Here is a 23,352-nt window from a genome sequence, read left to right on the forward strand (position 1 = left end):
TGAGTTCCAAACAATTGCCCTCTCCTAAACAGTTCTATCAGATTATGAATAAAATTCATATACCTAAGATATAACTTTCCAAACATGCACACACTCGCTTTTCCATCCATCTCTCAGAAATGTCACAATTAAAATTATTTCAATACTTATCAGAAAAGCAATATTGGGGATTCAACTGCCATCGGATTTCCACCTTTAGAATTCAACATTAAAGGAGATTAATTTCACAGTATGGTAACCAAACATAGCTAAGTACACGTTCATGCTGAAACAGTTTCCACTAGAAGCACAATAAATTTAAAGAACTGACAGTATTAATGTGAAAAGTATTATACCAAATGTGTTATGTAATAGCAATTTAATTCCCTTTGAAAATATCAAGACTGCAATATAAAACACTAAGGAGTCACAAAGCAAGTCCAGAATTTGTAAATATTTATATGACTATGTTAGTCTTTATTGAACTTTTCAGGTGCACCACTCCCACTCAAGCTGGAAAAGCGCATTCTTTTAGTTGATCTGCTTGTTAATCAGTGATAGAGATTTTTAAAACTTCATATTAACGTCTTAAATACTCCAAATCAGACTGTACGAAAAGTCTCTCCAGTTGTACCTTATAATTTGTGGAATTTTAAGTTCAAAATAAAACTTTACTCTTTAACATAAGATTTTTGTAATGTAAAAATATTCTAAGTTTGTATCAACATAACTGTTCAGCATTTATTCTTGCCAGGGCAACCCTAACCTTTCAAAATGTTTAATTACAAGAGAACAGTGCAAGTTTTCCAAATCAATGAATAACTTAAATTTGGTGCCACCCAGTGTTTAACTTCAGCATTACCACTACCAAATACATAATAGCAGTTCAAACATACATAATTTTTAAAATTTATTCTCTCTCCACTATGGCAAGTTTATCTGTGGAAGAGAGGAAATTTAATATCAAAACCAGTATAAAAGTAACATGCACCTAAACTTAAAAAGCATATCCAGGCATTATGAACTTTAATGAAGACCCCTGCCCTTTACTATTATCAAAATCTTACAAGTTGACTTCAAGTTTAAGGGATAATAGGAAATGACACTGCACTGGCAGATGCAACACTAACCTGAACTGGGTATTTAATCAAAATACATGATAATTAAAGGGCAATCAATTTTTTTTTATTTGAGAACACAGGTTTAGTGAAATTTAGTGGCAAAAACAGATGAAGCAAACATGGGAGTCATAGTAAGTATATTTACACTCAGATGTAAAAGTCTAATTGGTAGAGAGAAAAATAGCTGTAATATTTCATTTGCAAGTCCAACATTATCTGTTTCTTAAAGAAATATAAATACTTAAACATTGGGCAATAGATGGGTTTCCTGTAACTACAAATGTTATGCAGTTTCAGTCTTCTTAAGGATAGGGACTTGAAACAAACTAATTCTTGAGGTGGAAAGTTGGAATGTATACTTCCCAGTTCCATTTAGATCTGTAAGAAAAAGGGATATAATTATATCATCATGACGATGAATCTTAATTTAAGCTCAGATAATCAGTATTACATAAAGTAATTAAATGCACAACTGATTTGATTTTTGGCCACCTGAACTACTTTTCCCATGTTATAAAAACTGCCTTTGTAGGACATGTGCAATTCTCTCTCACTGCAATTAATGATATAGAAATAATTAACTTAACTTGGTTTGCAATTGAAGACATTTTGGTTAGCTTCCATTTCTACATCTGAAAAAGTATTACTATCTACATGGTTTGGCAAGTTCAACAATATTAAATTTTAGGGATCCAAAAGTGCAGCATAAAAGGCATAACTCCAATGCAAGGTAACAGATTTGTATCCATCTGAATGAACACTGGAATACCTCTGAATAAACTACTAAGCAACTAGCAATCTGCACAGCTTTAAGATTAGAAATTTCAAGGTTTTAGCACACTTTCCTAGAATCATCATACAAATAGCTGAATACTTCCCAGTACAACTACTTACATCATCGATATCTTCATCATCATCTCCAATATCATCAAACTGGATTTCATCATCGTCACCAGGTCCAAATGTGTCCGTTTCATTAATTTTGGCTAAGTAAGAGAATGATAGTGAGCACACAGTAGAAATTCCACTGGAATTTTCCCCCCTTTGTTCCCAAAGCCTTCTGATTTGTGGTTGAGAAATTCTCACCATGCTCTGGAAGTTCTCCATATGCCTTCAGACTTCTGGCTTCATCTGCATTGTATTTTAGAATAACATCAGCCTTGTTATCCTTAAAAAAAAAATTGTAACATTAAAAAACAAATAACTGACATTAAAAAGTAACATTAAGTAACAAAAAAGAGCTTCTTCATAAAGCTTTGCCACTTAAAGATTAATAACTACTGTCATACTTTGGACAAGCAGGCATTTTGCACTTCATTGTGATATGTGTTTTCACTGGCAAGATTTTATATCTTGACTATAAAGTACCACAATAAGTAAAAGCACTGTTTGTTGCAACCAACTGGCATCTCTGGTGGTAGAAAGTGCCTTATGACAACCCTCTCAAGACATGAGAAGAACAGAGGTGGTTAGCCATTGCCTGCCTCTATACAGCAATCATGGAATTCCTTGGTGGTGTCCCAATCCAATGTTCCCTCTAAGCTTGTGAGCAAAAATTCTACTTTTTGAGCTACTAGCATTAAAGTTATGAGCAAGCAATTTGGCTACTGCATAAATTAGTTTGCTCTGGGGCAATCCTTCCTGACCAGTGCAAAAATGTGTGAGCTGGAGACTAAAAAATGTGAGCTAGCTCACACTAACTCAGAGGGAACAATGGTACTAACCAGGGTCCACCCAGGTTAACTTCTGAGATCTGATGAGACTAGACTAGCCTGGGCCAACCAGGTCAGGGTTACACTTCTAAAAACTTGAACACTGATAGTTTTGTACTACAATCTGCATTATTAACAACACAATCCTAAGGGGGGGGGGCTGAAAGTGCTTTGGGAGCAAACTAACCACTACACCGGCAGAAATGTGAGTTGTGCCATTCTAACTCCCTCCCTGTTGGTGCAAATGGGACATACACCACTCTATGCCCGCCTCAGAGCCCACTGTGGTTGCTGGCATAGTGGCGCCATGCCCAGCCAGCGGAGGAACTGGGGCACACGCTGCTACTCCGGCATACAAGGGGGCAGCCCCAGGGGCATGGCCACCATTAGCTCCCTAAGATCTTTCAACGGGGGAATGCCCCCCACAAGAGGCATAAAGTTACGATGATAATGCAGACATATCCCAGAGACCCATGAATCCCGAAAACAAAGTTTGCTGCTCTCAACGCAGCCTCGAAAGCCCTTTGGGATCCGACTAAATGGCACATCAATCCCTGCAAGCCCTTGGTGGGACGAGCCCCCTCTGCAGCATCCAATCACAGCCCCCCCACACAAAGCCTTCCAGCCTGCACAACTCTTTAGGTAGGGTATGGCACACAGCATGGGACTCTGCCGGGAAGCTCCCTGATGCGCAGACTTAAGAGGGCCAAGGCACTTTGATGGTGGACACTGCACAACAAGGGCGCTTAGACAGTATAGGGAGAGCTCTTTGACTTGAGAGGAGGAGAACAAGGTCTCTCCCCTGGGGCTAACCGATCTCATATCCAGGACTCAACAGACACCCAGTCTTCAGATGCTTAGTGTACAAGAACGGTCACCCATGGCTGGGTAAGCAGGACTGTGCACCCCCAATCTCCTCCTCCTCCCCTCGCTCAAGGCTGGGTGGTGCGACAGTGTCTCCGGCACTTGGACCAGGCAGCAGGCTCAGGCAGGGGGCGGCTGCCCCCCCCTCCGCTGCCAACCCCCTTCTCTTGGTCTGTCCTCTGCCTCAGATGCCTGTGGGGAGGTGGGTTCAGTCCCTTTGAGAGAGTCCCCAGCTGAAACACAGCCTCCTGCTCCAGCTGCCACCCCTTCAGGTGCTCTTGATCTCTGTCTTTGTTTTGCAGGTGGGAATTCAACACAGAGGCTTCTGTATGTGGCGCTCCAACCCCCCCCCACTCGGTCAGCTGTTCCTGTCTGCCTCTCTGAGTGGAGCCCTGCCCCCTGCGAGACTGTCCACATTGTACCTGCGATACCATTGCACTCGGTTCCAGCACAATGAAGTCTGAGCTGTGCCCTACTTTGTCTTTCCTTCTTGGCATCTGCTGCACACTCCCTGTGCCCCTCCCTCTCCCCTCTACCACTCTGTCCGTGGGGTCCCCGAGGGAATGTCTTGGAGGGATGACTCGCTTGTTTCTTTGGGGGGGGGGGTAACTATGAGCCACCTCCACGAGAGGCTGGACAGGGGAGCCGGAGGGTCCTTCCCAACCTCGTTCCATGGCACACAGCAGAGGAGAGTGCAGGGGGGGGACAATGCAATGGGCAACTGGCTGATGCCTTGCACTCTGTGTCCTGCTGCCACCAGGGGAGGGGTTCCCCTCAAGCAGTGGGGAGTATCAGGGCGAGACTCTGTGTCCATGCCGGGAAGGACTTCCCTGTGGGATTTGATAGCATGCCGAGACTTGTCTGCTCATTCCAGTACACACATTTTGCCTGGTTTCCCTGATTGCAGACTCCTGCACTATGTTTTCCATTTGTATATGGCTCGCGGGAAGGGCACATGACTCCCCTCACCTGCTTGCCATTGGCACGAGTATTTGACAGTGGGTGGGCACAGCTGAGGGAATGGCCAATCTCGCAGGTCCTAACTTCCCCTTCCCTCCCCCCTCCACCTTGGCAGTGAGCCAGGCTTCTCTCTCATACGCATGCACACCCAACCTCACTCCTGTCCTCCCCCATCTGCCACAATATATGATGAAAAAATACAATACTCACCTACTGTACATGGTGGTAGTAACAACCATGATAATTTCCATAAAGCTTTTTAAACACTCAAATACTACATTAATACCAAGTAAGCTCATCATGTCATATTCTGATAGTTTACCATTTTAAAATTACAGTGTAATACTAAACAGTTACTCTAGGATAAGCTCACAGAAATCAAGCATGTTGACTTTCCTTCTTTCCCCAGCCTCAACCTGTCACAAACACTGTAAGCAATGTTGCCAAGGGATGGGCCTGTGCTACTGGATCTATCTTTTCAGTGGTCCTACAGACCTCTCCTACATACTCCATCCCCTTCTGCCCATACCAACACCTGGCATGAAGTTGAACAGTGTCTCACAAGTGAACAAAGAAAAGGTGAGGGGGAGCCAACATGGGTCACTGATAGAAAGGCTTCAATACAAACTATCCTCATATTTTCATGCTCCACAACCATTTACTGAATCCAAATCTACTTTTTCCTATATGCAGGCAGTAGAGCTGGGTTCTAGTAAGCAAGATCTTGGCCAATATTACTAGCCTCATTCAGTGAAAGCCACAGACTCTCTTTGATCCAAGTATTTCATTATTTGCTTTGAACTGGGTGTGATTTAGCCTTTAAATACAACTCCACACAATTAGCTAATCTATGTCTCTTCTCCTCAATACATCATTTTGAAATGGGGAGTATATAAAATGTATTTATACCAAAATGCAAGGTTATTTTGGAATTGTCATAGTCATACTTTCTCTATAAAAAAGATACTTTATTGACTCACATCAGTGCTTTAGAATTCAGTTACATAAACCAAACAAAGCAAAGAATTGTTACCTGGTAGTCTCTTAAACCCACCAATATGATATCTGATGTATTTATCCAAACCTAAAAAACAAAGCAAGAAATTGAAGAATTCTTACAAGATCTTTCGCATTTTTAATTAAAAAATTAACATTAAGAAAAGCACAACATTTTGCTGAAAGTTAACAAAATGTGTTACATTTATTTCTGACCCCTTCCTCTATGTCAAGGCTGGTTGGTCTCAGTACTGAACAGTTGAAATAATCTGTAAGGTTGATTATGGTTAACAAAAAGTTTCATATTCATGGAAGTAATACAACTGGACTGGATAGTTTCAATCAAGGACACCTCTCAGGTGCTGAACTAGAGTGTGAGGTCACACTATGTATCAAGCCACTGAAGAATGCTTAGAGCTTAATTCACAAGCAGTTCTTATCACTATGGGCGTTTTCGCACTCACGTTCAGCCGGCGCGACCCCCCTCTTCACCGCGCAGGATCTGCGCGGATTTCGCACTAAATGCCGCGGAGCAGCCAGAAGAGCTGGAAACTCCCATCACAAAAGCCGCGCAAAAGGAAACTGCTTTTTGGCGGTTTACGTTTGAGCGGCTTTTGCGCCGGGAGTTTCCGGCGCAAAAGGCTGCTCCGCGGGATTTAGTGTGAAATCCGCGCAGATCCTGCGCGGTGAAGAGGGGGGTCGCGCCGGCTGAACGTGAGTGCGAAAACGCCCTACGTGTGTAAATGTTCCTCATGCATGCTTGAACAAACAACCCATAAAGAGCAACTAGGCATAGTATTTGGGATTCAATATAATCTGGATCACCTCTTCTTGCATTGCTATTGCAAGGCAATGAGGACACATCTCCTTGCTGTAGTGCAAGTCTGCCCACAATGCTAGATTGCAGCCATCAGAGGGAATGGTAGCTGAAGAGAATGTGATGTATAGAAGAAAAAGATGTGCCAGTCAGATTTGGGGGTGAAGACACTGACATCATTTACTAGACTTTCCTGCAAAATGAATACGGGGTGGGAAAAAAAGAAGTCATTAATTTAAAATTAATGGCTGGGATGACTTAGGGAAGAATCAGAAGATAAGGTACAATAACACTATTTACTAAATTTATAGCTCACATTTTTGCCCAAACAGGGCCACCTGATTTGGGGAAAATGTTCTTGAAGTGAATCTTGGGTTGGGGTATAGAGTAAAAGAGGAACTGTTTTCCTCTGTTTTTTGATGAGGACTATCCCAGAAATAGTTAATTGCTTTGCAGAAATTATAAGTGTGAGAGCAAATAAGATCATTAGGGAATTTCAAAATCTTATCAGTAGCAGCAGTAGCAACTGTGAACCACCGCAGAAAATTTAAACAGGAAGCAGTAATTAAGCTACATTATTAAGCTGCGCCTCGCCAGAGGTGCGAGCCTTTGGCGTGAGCCGAAGAATGAGAGCTAAAGGGCCCTTGGCCTGTGACTCTTAGCCTGGGGGCTTGTAAGGACCAGGAACCCAGATCCCGATTTTCCTTGTGTTCCCTATAAGGTACGTAGACCCTCCAGAAGGAGAGCCACATAAACAAACAGGATTTAAAAGGGGACTGTGTATTTTAAAAAAGCTATCATGAAGGTAGAATGCCAGCAGGGGGGTGGGGGCTTTCCAGTATTTTGCACTGAGTGTCACATGTATGACTATCTGCCCATAGGACAGAAGTCTTGGGGGTGTGCTCGATGCAAGGAGCCCCTGGTCTTCAGGGAACGAGTTCGTACCCTTGGGGCCAAGGTGACTGACCTGGAGAAGCGGAGACAATCAGTTAGGCACTTGGAGAAGACTCTTGGGGATGTATTAGATGAGCCCCACTCTGAACATGGCAGCCCCGTTGCTGCCAGGGAGCATGAGAGTCGAGAGGGAACTGGGCACCATGCTGAGGATAAGGGGAATGCGCCCTCAAAAGGGACCTCTTGTTCAGTTGGTGAGCAGGTATCCTTTTGCGCCAAGGAACAATCCCTGGGCAGGGAGAGGGGGTGGGTCTTGGTAGTTGGTGATTCAATCCTTAGGCAAGTAGACAGCTGGGTGGCAAAACCACGTATTGACCGTATGGTAACTTGTCTGCCTGGTGCGAAGGTAGCAGACATTACACGTGTTGCAGATAGGCTGACAGACGGTGCTGGGGAGGAGCCAGTGGTCGTGGTGCAATTTGGCACCAACGATGTGGGGAATGCAGTCATGAGGTCCTGGAGGAAAAATTTAGGCTGCTAGGCAGGAGACTTAAGGCCAGGACCTCCAAGGTAGCCTTCTCAGAAGTGCTACCTGTTCCACGTGCAGGGCTGGAGAGACAGGCACAAATTAAAGTCTCAATGTGTGGATGAGACGATGGTGTAGGGAGGAAGGGTTTAAGTTTGCTAGGCACTGGGATGCTTTCTGGAACAAGCGGGAGCTGTACAAAAGGGACTGTCTCCACTTGTCCCTAGATGGAACCAGGCTGCTGGCGATTAAAAACAAAAAAAGTGGCAGAGCAGTTTTTAAACTAAATCTTGGGAGAAAGCTGACAGGAGATGAAATGTCTCTGGTTCGGGAGGACTCATCTCAAAGAGATAAAGGGTTGGCTGTTACTTTTCTACTGGGTAATGGATCAGAGTTGTCCACTGAGATGGTGACAAACAGTATGGACTGTCTGCCAGAGTCCTGAGGCAGCAGGAAGAAGATTGCGGGCCTAACTTGCCTGGGAAATTATAGAAGTTTGTATACAAATGCTAGAAGTGTTTGAAGTAAAATTGGTGAGTTGGAATGTTTAGTGTTGGAGGAAAACATAGAATTTCAGAAACTTGGTGGAAACTTGGGAATTTCAGAAACTTGGTGGAATGAGGAGACTCTGTGGGACACGATGATTCCTGGATATAAGTTATATCGGAAAGATAGGGAGGGAAGGGTTGGAGGTGGGGTGGCTCTGTATGTCAGAGAGGGTATACAGTCCAATAAGACTGAAGTCAGAGAATAAGATTCCCTTCTAGAAATGCTTTGGGTCAAAATAGAGGGCCCAAAAGGAAATTTAACTATGGGAGTTTGTTATCGCCCACCAAATCAAAAGATAGAGGACGATTATAATAAGATGGAAGGATTAAAGATAGCGGGTAAACATAAAAACTGTGTCGTATTAGATGATTTTAACTACCCATAGATTGACTGGGTCAATATGTGTTCAGGTCAAGAGAAAGAGATTGAGTTTCTAGATACCCTCAACGACTGTGGCAATGGAGCAGATGGTCACAGAACCTACCAGGGGTGGGGCAATCCTGGATTTGGTTCTAAGTAATGCCCAAGACTTGGTGAGAGATGTAAAAGTGACTGCACCGCTTGGGAGCAGTGACCATAACGTTATTGATTTCGTCATTCGTATAAATAGAGAGTTGCCCAAAAGACCAGCACAACCACGTTTAACTTTAAAAGGGGTAAATTCTCTGAGATGAGTAAACATGTGAAGAAGAAACTGAAAGGAAAGGTAAATACAGTCAAAACTCTTGGGGAAGCTTGGAGGCTATTTAAAACTATAATCCTGGAAGCTCAGATAAAATATATACCACAAGTTAGGAAAGGCACAAACAGGTATAAGAAAAGGCCTGCATGGTTAACAAACAAAGTAATGGAAGCTGTAAAAGGTAAGAAGGATTCCTTAAAGCGGTGGAAAGCTAGTCCAAGTGAGATTAATAAAAGGGAACACAGGCTGTGGCAAATCAAATGCAAGACTGTGATCAGGCAGGCAAAAAGGGACTATGAGGAGCATATTGCAAAAAACATAAAGACCAAAAATAAAAATTTCTTCAAATATATTAGAAGCAGAAAACCAGCCTGGGAGGCAATGGGGCCCCTGGATGACCAAGGGGTAAAAGGATTACTGAAGGAGGATAGGGTAATGGCTGAGAAGTGGAATGCATTTTTTGCCTCCGTCTACACTGTGGAAGATGAGAAGTGTTTGCCCACTCCAGAACCGCTAATTTTGGAAGAGTGTTGAAAGACCTGAGTCAGATTGAAGTGACAAGAGAGGAGGTCCTACAACTGATTAGCGAATTAAAAACTAATAAGTCACCAGGCCTGGATGACATACATCCAAGAATTCTGAAAGAACTCAAAGTTGAACGTGTGGATCTGACAAAAATATGTAATCTTTCATTGAAATCTGCCTCCGTTCCTGAGGACTGGAAGGTAGCAAATGTCACCCCCATCATTAAAAAGGGTTCCAGAGGAGATCTGGGAAATTACAGGACAGTCAGTCTGACTTCAATACCAGGAAAGTTGGTAGAAAGCATTATCAAGGACAGAATGAGTAGGCACACTGATGAACACAAGTTACTGAGGAAGACTCAGCATGAGTTCTGTAAGGGAACCTGTTACAGAACCTCACTAACCTGTTACAGTTCTTTGAGGGGGTGAACAAACATGTGGACAAAGGGGACCCAATAGATGTTGTTTACTTGACTTCCAGAAAGCTTTTGATAAGTTCCTCATCAAAGGCTCCTTAGTAAGCTTGAGAGTCATGGAATAAAAGGACAGGTCCTCTTGTGGATCAAAAACTGGCTAATTAATAGGAAACAGAGAGTGAGTATAAATGGGCAGTCTTCACAGTGGAGGATGGTAAGCAGTGGGGTGCCAGAGGGCTCAGTACTGGGTCCCATGCTCTTTAACTTGTTCATTAACGATTTGGAGTTGGGAGTAAGCAGTGAAGTGGCCAAGTTTGCAGATGACACTAAATTGTTCAGGGTGGTGAGAACCAGAGAGGATTGTGAGGCACTCCAAAAGGATCTGTTGAGGCTGGGTGAGTGGGCATCAACGTGGCAGATGAGATTCACGGTGGCCAAGTGCAAAGTAATGCACATTGAGGCCAAGAATCCCAGCTACAAATACAAGTTGATGGGTTGTGAACTGGCAGAGACTGACCAAGGGAGAGATCTTGGGGTCGTGGTAGATAACTCACCGAAAATGTCAAGACAGTGTGCGATTGCAATAAAAAAAGGCCAACGGCATGCTGGGAATTATTGGGAAGTGAATTGAAAACAAATCAGCCAGTATCATAATGTCCCTGTATAAATCAATGGTGCGGTCTCATTTGGAGTACTGTGTGCAATTCTGGTCACCGCACCTCAAAAAGGATATTATAGCATTGGAAAAAGTCCAGAAAAGGGCAACTAGAATGATTAAAGGGTTGGAACACTTTCCCTATGATGAAAGGTTAAAACGCTTGGCGCTCTTTAGCTTGGAGAAACGTTGACTGCGGGGTGACAATAGAGGTTTACAAGATTATGCATGGGATGGAGAACGTAGAGAAAGAAGTACTTTTCTCCCTTTCTCACAATACAAGAACTCGTGGGCATGAAATTGCTGAGCAGTCAGGTTAAAACGGATAAAAGGTAGTACTTCTTCACCCAAAGGGTGATTAACATATGGAATTCACTGCCACAGGAGGCGGTGGCGGCTACAAGCATAGCCAGCTTTAAGAGGGGATTGGACAAAAATATGGAGCAGAGGTCCATCAGTTGCTATTAGCGACAGTATATGTGTGTGTGTGTATTTGGCCACTGTGTAATACACAGTGTTGGGCTGGATGGGCCATTGGCCTGATCTAACATGTCTTCTCTTATGTTCTTACAAGGTATAGCAATAGAGACAAAGGGTGGTCCAAAGGAAGCAGAAAAGGTAAAACAAGGAAGAAAAGTACAACAAAAAGGGCAAGGATCATGGAAGCCCAAGAAGAAGATGATTATCAGTGTCAAATCCATGTATGTGTCAAGGAAAAAGTGAAAGCATGTCTTGATTTGATCAAATGCAAAGGTTATTTTTAACCTTTTAAGAGTAGTTACAATATACTGGAAAGACTATTAAGGGATAATGTTAAGAAGAAGTGTTCTTGAAAACATGATACCAGCCAGACAGAAATTGACTGAGTATGAGAGGGGGGGGGAGAATGATAAATGAGACGGAGGCAAAGTCAGCTAATTAAGGTAATCAATCCTGGATTGAAGGTGGAGAGAAGGAGAGTCAGTTTGAAATGGAAGGAAAAGGGCCAAAGAAGGGCACATGGAAATCTTGTCAGCAGATCTTAACAACATTTACTGAAGAAACTGGCATAATCTCGAGCACAGAATGAAAAATTTAAGAGCAAATCGAAGAGACAGAAGAGACCACAGATGTTCTAACTTGCAAATTAATAATAGAAGCTTCAGGAAAGCCATGAGCAAAGTTCAGGCAAAAACATAAATTTATAATAAGTTAATCAAGCATTTAGACTCCACAGCCCTGGAAGGAAACACCGATTACAGAAAACAGGGTTGTGCTTACCTGTAACTGTTTCTCACTGAGTGGTCTTCTGTGGAGGTACACATGATACTGAGCAAGCCAGCTGCCCAGAATAAGATTCTAAAGCTTTCCAGGAGATGTGAAGCATTTGGAGCACTCCCCCTCCCCTCCACCTGGAGTCAGCACTTCCTGCCCAAATGAGCATGTGATGGAAGCAGGAAGAGCATTCCTCCTTTCTCTGGTTTGGAAAACGACAGGCCTTGGAATGAGCAGCCCACAGTAAAGAAAAGAGAGAGATATGTATGCCTAAATAGAGCATCACTTGAACAATCATTACAGGTAAGTGCAACTGTTTTCACCACTGTAGTTTCTGTGCAGTCCCACATGGGAGAGCAGCAAGCCTACTTATCAAGGAAGCAGTGTCAGCATGTCTGAGTAGGCCAAACAGGCAGCTGCCTAGGGCATACCGGCACCACAAGGGTAGTCAGTGGGTGCTCCTCCCCCTTCCCAATACCACTTTCTGAGCGGGCAGGCAGTGGTGGCGGCAGCCCTTGTGAAAAGCCAGGGCTGTGGCTCCCGGAAAGAAACTGGTGGCAGCAGAAGAAGGAGCAGCAGGAGGAGGATCAGGCCTTCCTGACAGTGATTGCAGTCAGCATGGACCAAGGCATGGCAGTTTGGGTTAGCCCTCAACACCCATCCAGCAGGGCACTCCTCTTCCTGCTATGAAGGAGCCAGAGGAGGGGTACGGACGGGCAGGGGGGCTCTTGCATGCTGCCTCCCCTCCTCCATCCAGCAATCAGCTGTGACCTTGAGACTTGGTGGGGGCAGCTGCCACAGGGACATGACAAGGAAGCCTGGGGGATGTCCCTCCAGTCAGGTGAGAGACGCGATGGTGGTGCTCCCTTCCCTGGGGTAGCTGGGCTGCTTCCCCCTTGGACCATCCCCTCCCCTTTCCCTTCTTCTCTCTGGGGTGGAGACTCCTTCAGGCTGGCTGCTAGCAGTCAAGAAACTTCCCTCCCACCCTGCAGGTGCAGTGACCTTGTGTGCCTGTCCTGTCTGTGGACACTGCAGGGAGCTGAGGCCAGCCCAAGCCACAAGCAGGTAGGACAAGCAGGGAATTGTGCCCTCCTCCTTGGTATGCTAGCCAGGGCAGCAGACCCTCTAGTAATTCCAGTGGTGCTGCACCCCGTTCTGCTGCTCTGTGGCTCAGGGAGGTGACCATGAGTGATGGTCCGCTGAGCAGCTTTGCTGCTTTCCCAATGCCCTGCCATAGGACAAGAGCGGTAGGGGGGCATTCGGAACTCCACTCAGGGAGGTAGTGAATACCAAACCAGACTTCGAAGGCATGGGAGGGGCTGAGTGCCTAGGGAGCACAAAACCCTGCTGCTGGTCCTGCAAGGAGGGGTGTGTGGGCTTGTCAGTGAAAAAGTGACTGCAGCACTGCTCTCCCCACAGCTGTCTTGTTCCTCAAATCTACATTGAGAGAGTACTAGTAGTGCCCTGCAGATATCATTCAGAGAATCTTCATTGTGAAAAGGAGGCAACAATGTTTGGGTCCTAGTAGGGTGAGCTCTCAATGGTAGAGGGCATGCTACATCAGCCAAATATGCTAATTCCACTGTTGACACCACACGCCTAGACAGGATTTTAAAAGGTACTGTCCTCCCTTTGCTAAAGCCAGCAAAGCAGATAAACAAGTCCTGGTCTTTCCAAAACATTTCTTTTTGTGTTGTATGTCACATTTTTCTGCTGCTGAAACTGGTGCTCAAAAGAACACTGGTAGGACTATGTCTTCCAAGATGTGAAACTTGGAAACCACCTTCGGTAGAAAGCTAAGACTGGGACCACCTTATATTTATGGAACTTGTTGAATGGGGAATCACAGCACACTGCTCTCTCTGCACACAGAGAGAAATCAGTTTGCAAAGGGTTTGAATGGTTTGTTCAGTTAATACTAATGACAAGCTCCATTGAGGAAGAGAAGGAGTAACTGTCAGTTACAGATTAAGCAAATATTTTGGACTGGGGCTTAGAAAACACTGTGAAACTGTCCACATTGATGTGAAAGGTCAATATGGCTGTCAAATGTACCTTTAACAAAGAGAATTAAATTTTTTATCCTTGAGAAATGGTAAAAATATCTGACAAGGGACAAGTGTTGGACTGGTCTGCATTGGTGTTGCCCAGTCAGTCAATCTTCACTATTTGGTTGAGGACGCACATGTGGATAGTTTTGAGGAACTAAAGGAGAACCTGAGGAACTCTGTGTAACCCATTTGTCCTGGGTTATTGTGCTCTATGCCTCAAAAAAAAAAAAACAGGAGAGCCTGTCCAAAAAGTGTGGCACCTGGCCTAGTTAGTTAGGATACAGACCAACCCCTATTTGACTGGATCTGAGGGAACTGTAGAGTTTGTCTTCCTCTCTGTTTGCCATGCTGTCTCTTTGACTGATGCTGTAAGCCAAAGAGTTGATAGTACTGCTGATGTTGCTGCTGAACAGGCTAGTACCTATAAGGTTTCTGGTAAAGGTACAGATAAGAAAGCCTGAGAAAACATGTTTGTAAGAGGAGCACAACTGGGAGGTTATCGCTAAGGATTTGGCCATTTGCTTAGAGGAAGAGAAAGAAGAGGAAATTGGATTTATACCTCGCCCTTCACTTGGAGTCTCAGAGTGGACTACCGTCTCCTTTCCCCTTTCCTCCCCACAACAGACACCCTGTGAGGTAGGTGGGGCTGAAAGAGCTCTTTCAAGAACTACTCTTGAGAGAGCAGCTCTTTCAAGAATTGTGACTGACTCAAGGTCACTCAGCAGATACATGTTGAGAAGTGGGGAATCAAACCTGGTTCTCCCAGATTAAAGTCTGCACACTTAACAACTACCTCAAACTGACTTTATACTACATTTGTTTGCTCAGAAAAGTTCCATTCCTTCAAAAGTTTAAATTGTCAAATTTTGTCCTGTGTCCACTGTTGTCGTTAATTGTTCAATCCTGTTCAACTCCTAGTGATTCTATGGGCCATGTTTTCCTATCTTGTACTGTTTCTTTGAGTTCTATGCTCAAGCCAGTGTTGACTTCTATGGTGTCTAGCCACCCTGTTCTTTGACGGCCTGATTTTCTTTTGCCACCACCCAATCCAAACATAACTGCTTTTTCTAGTGAGTTCTTCTGCATGACATGGCCAAAATAAAGTCAGTTATAGTTTTGTGATTTTTCCTTCCAATGGCATGATTGGTCTTATGAGCTCCAATACTTGCTTGTTCATCACCTTTGCTGTCCAAGGAATATGGAGCTTTCTCCAGCACCACAGCTGAAATGAGTTAATTTTCCTCCTGTCTTGCTTCTTTATGGTCCAACTTTTGCAGCCATGGATTGCTAGGTAGGACACAACAGCACCAACTAATCTGCATTTGGTTGCTAGGCTGATGTTCTTGCTCTTTGATCCATGCTCATCATTGCTGTGAGATCCAACGCAATTTGACATTTTATTTCTGCACTGCATTTGCCACTTTGGTTGATCAGTAACACTAAGAATGTGAATTCTTCAGTTTCTTCACTGTCAATTGTTATTGTGATGTTTGTGTTCTTCTTGGCGATCATGATCTAGGTCTTTTTGATGTTTCGGGAGAGACCAAACTTCTCACTTTCTTCTTTGATTTTTTTTTATCAGATATTCCAGCCTTCTTTAGTTTCCAAGAGAAAGGTTGTGTCATTGCCAGGGCTTTTTTTGAGCAGGAACACACAGAAACACAGTTCCGGCTGGCTTGGCATCAGACAGTGTGGCCTAATATGCAAATGAGCTTCTGATGCCTTATGCTAAACAATGGAGATGTCAGGGGGTGTGGCCTAATATGAAAATGAGTTCCTGCTGGGCTTTTTCTACAAAAAAAGGCCCTGGTCATCACCATAATGAAGAGTGCTGATATTCCTTCCTCTAATTTTTAGCCCGATTTTTGACTCTTCCAACTCTAACTTCCTCATGATTGTTTCGGCTTACACTCCATTGGGAGTGCTGAGGACCACAGCCTTCTTAACACCATTCCACAATCCCTCATGGTGATACAGCTGTCAGAAAAGTATACGAAGGCATTCAGCTGCTGTTTGCTGAGTTTGTCCTTCTGCATGCAGAACCTTAGCCAGAGTCCTTTTGTCTACTGAAAACAGATCAATATATTGGGACATCCTTTCCCATAAAAACATCTGGTACTGTCCCATAACGGTTGTAAAATGGGCCATTCCAAAGTCCAGAGTTGCTGATGAATAAATGTTCTAGCCCAAAGTGTCATGCTTGCGGCCCTCTGTCCAGAGGCAACAAATAGAAAGCTGGCCTCTGCCTGGATGTTAGAACTTCTGATATCAGTGAACTAGCTTGAGGATGCTAAAAAAGGAACTCTCATCTTTCTTGACTTTGTATAAGTTTTTGAACCGTTCTGCAGATGCTGGACCTGATTCCAGTTTTGCCTACCTATTGTTAGCTATGTCCAGGGTCCTCTGGATAATCAGGGACACAATGGGACCCAGGTTGGATATATTACAACATCTTCAAGATTGGACTTGATGGTTTGAGATCTGATGGGAACAATCTAACTTTAGAGTCTCCATCAGATACACTGGGAATGGATCACTGATAGCATCCTCTGGTGAAGGTATTCTGATTTTACCTCAGACCCTTAGTCCAAACCCTCTTTCAACTTTAAAGGAGGTAACCTGCTTGGTGCATGGCTCTCAAGCTGTCACTTCAATTTCAAAGTGCTGGATGCCTTTCAGAACTGATGGTTGGAAGCATCATGGGGAATTGATACAAATAAGGTGACTGATGGTCTCACTGAGGCATATGCAATGAATCACATGGTGGGCACCAAAGGAGTGATGGCCACTTTCCCTTGAAATGAAGCATGTGATGATGAAATACCCTTTGGCTGTTGATCTGGAGGTGCAGATGGTGGTTGACCTGGAGGTGCAGGCACTTCAAAGACACTATCATCTGAAGTGGCCAGTAAATTTGGCCGCCTTGAAGATGAAGTTCTCAGATGGGACAGTTGCTCGGCTTCAATCCTCCATGGAGATGGAAGATGTTGAGGTGACAGGGAGCTCCAAGAGTGTGGAGACAAGCTTCTCAGCATCAGGAAGAGATGAGGCCTTGGCTTTGAGGAGGTGAAGCCTCTTGGTATTTAGATAATGACACTGGAAAATGCTGAGGTGATAGACAGTGCCAAATAAAAAACGCAGAGGTGTTTTGAACCTTTCTTTGAACTTTTAGGTGGAGCCAAAGCCTGTTTATCAGTTGACCCCATCAGGGAAGGGGGCAGCTAAGAGATCAGATATGACTGATGGTGTACAAGCCCTTTTATCTAGAAGTGTGGGCTGCTTCTCAGATTCAGCCAGAGAGGCACCAAGAGCTTTTTCCTATGATGCAGGTTTTAGTCCAGCAGCCCTTTCATGGTGCACTTTGCGGGTACACAGGCAACAAGAGTCACAAGCTATGGTGTTGTGCCCCTCACTGAGGCTCAGCAGACAGTGACATGTTCACCTGGCCCCACATTCTCTGCATTTCTTGAAAAGTACTATGATTGAGAAATTATACCAGAGAATCTTCCGAAGATGATCTTGAGGCAAAGGAAAACTTTAGCCGAGCGCCCTCTCTCCATGGCAGCAAGAGAGAACTGGGGAAGTTCCTTCCCACCTCCATCACATGCCCATTTGGGCAGGAAATACCAACATGAAATAAAGGAGAAAGGAACAGCTCTGAACACTTAGAATCTTCTGGAAAGCTTTAGAGTCTTACTCTGCAGTTGGACTGTGCAATACCATGTGGGACTGTGCCAAAGACACAGCAATGACATAATAATATTAGAAAGGCTTGTGTGCTCAAGGAAGTGAGGACCAGAACAAGCAATGCCAACAAGCCAGGACACTATGGGTCATTTCATTGATACCAACCAAAAAGGGAAGGGGGAAAAAACTAAACCAACCAATCAAAAACTTCCAAAGGAAGTTAAGAGTTCTAGTAAGGGGCCAAAAATTAAAAACATCAATCATTATAGACAAAAGTACATGTGTTTATTACATAAACATATAAAAACTTCATGGGCCCAAATGAAGCCTCATAAAATAATCAAAATGAAAATGCACAAAAAAGAACCATATATGACCTGACATGTTTTGGCCTGCAGATGCCTTCTTCAGACAGTAGAAATTACAACATACAACAAAGCCTGTTACACTTTTAAGGCAATAAACAATTAATACAGGACCAAAAATCAAATGTTCTAATCTGGAAATGAATGACACAAAAAATTTTGTTGGGAGGTCACAAATGTATCTGGCCTTATAACAGCAGCAGTTACATATACTAGAAATAATAATGCTGCCAATATACCTTCCAATTTAGGCCCTAAAAGTACAAGTGAATTTTCCTTATCAGTGGCCTCCCAACAAAATTTTTTGTTTCATTCATTTCCAGATTGAAGCATTCCATTTTGATTCCTATATTAATTGTTTATTGCCTTACAAATGTAACAGACTTGCTGAATGTTGTAATTTGAACTATTTGACACCAAAATGCTCATATATATGGTTCTTTTTTTATGCGTTTGTCACTTTGATGATTTTATGAGACTTCATTTGGGCCCCTACAAGGTTTGTATATGTTTTTGTAATAATTTGTAATAAATTTTGTAATGAACAAGACAGAACACCATATGAAATTGTATTTGAAATTGTATTTAAAATTGTTTTAAAATTTTAATAATGTTTTATTTTAATAATTTAAATTGTTATCAAATAGTTGGCTGTTGTTAGCCGCCCTGAGCCCGACAGGGGAGGGCAAGATATTAATATAATATAATAAAATAAATAAACAAACAAACAAACATGTACTTTTGTCTATAATGGTGTTTTTAACTTTTGGCCCCTTAATAGAACTCTAAACTTCCTTTGGAGGTTATTTCACTGAAACACTAGAGATTGTCAGCAGAAAACTACATAGCCCACATGTAAACAACTTTCAGTTCATCAAGTCAGCCAAACACAGTCCATTCCGGATAGATTCAGGTGGGCAGCCATGTTGGTCTGAAGCAGCAGAACAAAGTTTGACTCCAGTGGCACTTTTAAGACCAATAAAGTTTTATTCAAGGTATGACCTTTTGTGTGCACACACATTTCCTCAGATACAATATATACAGTCCATATAGGCAGCGAGTAAGCAGTACATTAGCATGCAACATAATGAAGATGTTGAACAAAGTCAGGAATAACAAGTTTAGTTTATATGGTTTAGACATATTTCCTCCATTATGTTTTCCCCTCAGAATTGAACCTAAACAGTAACCATATAAACTAACCTATATTTATGGACTGTAATTACCATTTCCCTGTATCTGAGGAAGTGTACATACACACAGAAGTTCATACCTTGAAAAAAACTTTGTTGGTCCTAAAGATGTCACTATACTCAAACTTTGTTCTACAATCTTTTACAAGTTGTTAAAATCTTTGTTAAAAATATACATAACCAGGGCTTTTTTTTCTGGAAAAAGAGGCGCTAGAACTCTCAAGAGGGAAATGAAGGAGAAACACATGGGTGCCTCTCATCAACTTAAAACTTTTTTGAGAATTTTGTTTCCACAAAGAGGTTCCAGAATTCCATTCCACCACATTCCCACAGAAAAACAGCCCTGTGCATAACCAACAGCATCTCTAAGATTTATATACCCATGTACAGTTGAATACATACTTGAACATACCTTTTTCCTCAACTTTCCTCTGATATGACATAACCTTTTTACACCATCAAAACATAATGCCTCCAGTCGGCCATTTCCCAACATCTTGATTACTTGGGCATACTCTGAAAGAAATTATGTACCAATTCAGCCAAGACAATTGTATACAAGAAGAGATACATGTACCACTATAATGTATACTTTTCTCCAGTAAAGGGTAGTGAGCTATTAAAACTAGACTAACAAGATTTGACTACTAATATGAATACCACATACAAAAAGTCAAAACTGAGTTTCCAGCATCAGATGTCCCCAGTGAGCATCAAAGGACTCCTCAATCCACTGCTTAAGCAACCCAAAAACCATTCATGAACTTTACAGAGGGCACTTGCAAAGAGAACAAAAGCTGCTGTATAACTAAGAAAAGAATACTAGGGAAACAAGGCTGAGTCTTAAAAAACAGCAGTCAATTTGTTCAAATGACTTCAACCTATAAAACAACAACAAGGCACCTTGTGAGCATGCACCTAACTGCCACTCTGCAGATACAATCAAGGTAGCATACTAAAATATTTTAAAATATATACTGAAATAACTTCATATTAAAAATACGTACTCTCATCATAGTTTCTGAACCTAATTTAAGTGGCACGGCAGCATAGCCCACCCTCATGTTATAGCTTGCCATTCTACCCCACCTTCTGCTCCTGGGGAGCAAGGATCAGCAGACTCCGCCCCCCGGAACACTGTGGGTGTGGAATCTGCAGTAGGACGGGGTAAACAACCTCCCACTTCTGTAAGTTTTTCTGGATCTAATAAATTAATTCGGGGACATCCGATAGCAATAAACCCCAGCCAGCTAAGCCAAGGCATATGAAAATCAAACAAGTGTCTAACAATAATAGAAAAGCATTAAAAATGGAACAGGGTATCCATAGCAGCACCATCACAACCAAAGAGGCCTTAACAGACTACATGATCAAAAAATCAAGGTTCATTAGACTCAAAATACTGCTATATTTTGAGTCTCATGACCCTTGATTCTCCAGCATACTTTCCAGGCTTCTAATTACCTGCATGTACATTTTAAGAGCAGGAAACTAGTTCATATTGAACTATGGGAAAAGTTTCCTTAATTCTTAGTGGAGTTACTCCAACCTAAACCCACAGAAACACAGAAATCCACAGGCTCAGATCAGAGTGTCTATGGAACTGTACTGTAAGAAATACAAATAAGTTTGCCTAAAGATTATAACAGCAAAAGGTACTGAAAATCAGAAGCATCCAATTCCTGATAAACTTTATGCAGAAAATGAAAGAACATAAAATGGTCAGTCTCACCTTGTCCATCTTCTTTGAACACCAGCTCTCTTTTTTCAGACTCATTCTCATTCTTGCCTCTTCTTCTGTTTTTACCTCCCTTACCTAAATTGAGACAGTGACAAACATTAGCCACATTTTGTATGAAAATCAGTACTGAGAAAATTAGAGGCATGGTTGCAAAAATATTAAACAAGTGTAGTTTTTCTGACAACTTAGTCAACTATGTTCCTAAGTCAATAACAACAGTGCTTACAGATATGCTGTAAAATATTCACAAATGTCCCACATGAAAAAATATAGTTGTATTCTCTAAATTTGGACTTAAAAATCTCTATAATGGTCAATATATATTTGAATTAATGATGTGTAATCAGCAGGCAACAGTCAATTTCACCGTCCAAAACACCAATGTCTTAAATTTTGACAAAGATTCAACCATTTTGCTGATATATAATTTTTAGCACCATAATTTCTATTGATGCATATCATACACTGGAAAGTATTCACCTTCAGTGAATGTGGTAAGAAAACACACACTTCAAAAGTCAACAGTCTAAAATTATTTAATTAGTTGTTTGCTGTTACCCACCCCTAGAGCTTCAGACTAATCACATAAAATATACATCGCAATATAAACATACATGACCATCTCAAGTAGAAAGTTCTTTAAGAAAACTGGTATAAAGTACAGCCAAGCACTCTCTCCATAACGAACTGTTTTTCCACTGTTTGAGAAGAGGTAAGTGTCCTTTCACAAGCAACAGAAACCAACAAAGTGAAAAAATCCAATGATCAAATCCTATTAACAAACTGTTAGTAAGAGATTTACTAACTGAAACTGAACAAAAAACACTCAAACCCTTCATAATTACAAGGCACAGGACACAAAATACCTGAAGACCCTTAAGGGTTTTTTAATGCAGATCCAGATCATTAGTCCGCTGAGGTGAAGAACATCTTCCCCAGTCAGTAGCACCCTTCCCGAAGTTCAGGCAGAGAAAAGTCTTCCTGAATACCTAATACCTGATAAGGTTTTGTTTTAATCTGCAGGTGATGGTGATTCAAAATAGGCGTTCTACATACACCTGTACTACCTCATAGCCAAACACAAAGGAAACATGCGGAGTGAGAAAGGCACAGAGGATTCAAAAAGGTTTGAGAACAGCTACAGTCTGGATTCCATACTAGGCCTCTCTCAACCCACTGAGAAAGCCCCACTGAACGAGTAAAGGCAGGGAAGTGACCCCGCTCAAGCAGATACGTGTGTGCGGGCAGCTACTTTCACACAAGAAGCGGAAACGTGAAAGAGCCCTGGGCCGAAAAGGGAGAGGCAGTAGCTCCCCCCTCAGCTGTCACAGCTAGGGGGATGGGGGGTGGCGCCACGCAGCCTCGAAGGGGGAGATTTAAAGGGAACTCGAGAGGCCTCACCTTTATTCTTGGGCATGACGGCAGCGAAGAAAGGAAGACGGTCTTTCTGGAGCTCCTGGCTGAGGTGAAAGGAGGAAAGGACGAGGAACGCGCCGGACAAACGTGACGGTGACGCGCTTCTCGCGACAGCACTCGCGCAAGGCTCTTCTGCGGCCTCTCCGAGCGAAGAAAGAGAGTGGGAGAAACGCTCCTCCTCGCCGTCCCGTTCCCGGCATCCACTTCGCTCGTCAAGTTCCGCCTGCCGCCGGTGAGTCCCTCTAGCGATCCCTTCTGGCCGGAGGACTGCACGTTCGCTGATTTTTTCGCGCTTCCGCCTTTCACCGTTTCGCTTCCTTTGCTTAGCCGTCCTCAAGCGGCGGGGAGGGGGCAGGATTTTGTGTGTTTAGAGCAGGGGTGTCAAACATGCAGTTGGGGGGAGGGAATCAGGCCCCAGGAGGGCTCCTATCACCCCCCTGAGCAACTGGCTGTCATCTAGGGTTGCCAAGTCCAATTCAAGAAATATCTGGCGACTTTGGGGGTAGTGCCAGGAGACATTGTGGGTGGAGCCATAAGCAAAGTTATGACAAGCACAATTTCACTCCAAAGGGAGTTCTGGCCATCACATTTAAAGGAACCACACACCTTTTAAATGATCATGACCTACTCATAGGCTTCCCAACCCTCCCTCCCTGGCGGGGGACCCCAGGATTTCCACCCTCTTCCCCCACTCCCCAAAAAAACGGAAGCGGGAGGAGGGGGGAAAAGGCGCCGGGGAGCATGGTGAGCCGCCCGATCCTGGAGCGGGTGAGGCCGCTGCACCGCCCCCTCCCCGCCCACCGCAGCTGCTTCTCCGAGATGGGCCCAGGCTGAGCCCATCTCAGAGGAGCAGGCAAAACCAGAGAAGGGGAGGGCGAGGCAAGCCAGGAGCATGGCAAGCCGCAAATCCGGGCCCTTCTAGGACCCGGATTTGCAGTTCACCACGCCCC

The 23,352-nt window shown here is 43.3% G+C and overlaps 1 protein-coding gene across 1 annotated transcript; it reads right to left on the reverse strand.

Moving 5' to 3' along the window:
- Nucleotides 1–425: 425 nt before the first annotated feature.
- EIF1AX (eukaryotic translation initiation factor 1A X-linked) lies at nt 426–22,673 on the reverse strand. The gene is made up of 7 exons (XM_060234050.1): nt 22,388–22,673; nt 20,978–21,061; nt 19,658–19,761; nt 5,670–5,720; nt 2,187–2,268; nt 1,995–2,086; nt 426–1,478 (listed from the first exon to the last, which is right to left on the reverse strand). Exons 1-7 carry the CDS (start codon nt 22,401–22,403, stop codon nt 1,473–1,475), a joined length of 435 nt encoding a protein of 144 aa, XP_060090033.1. The 5' UTR covers nt 22,404–22,673; the 3' UTR covers nt 426–1,472.
- Between the last annotated feature and the right edge of the window lie 679 nt (nt 22,674–23,352).

This window comes from Heteronotia binoei, chromosome 3, assembly GCF_032191835.1.
Source record: "Heteronotia binoei isolate CCM8104 ecotype False Entrance Well chromosome 3, APGP_CSIRO_Hbin_v1, whole genome shotgun sequence".
NCBI classification, from domain to species: domain Eukaryota; kingdom Metazoa; phylum Chordata; class Lepidosauria; order Squamata; family Gekkonidae; genus Heteronotia; species Heteronotia binoei.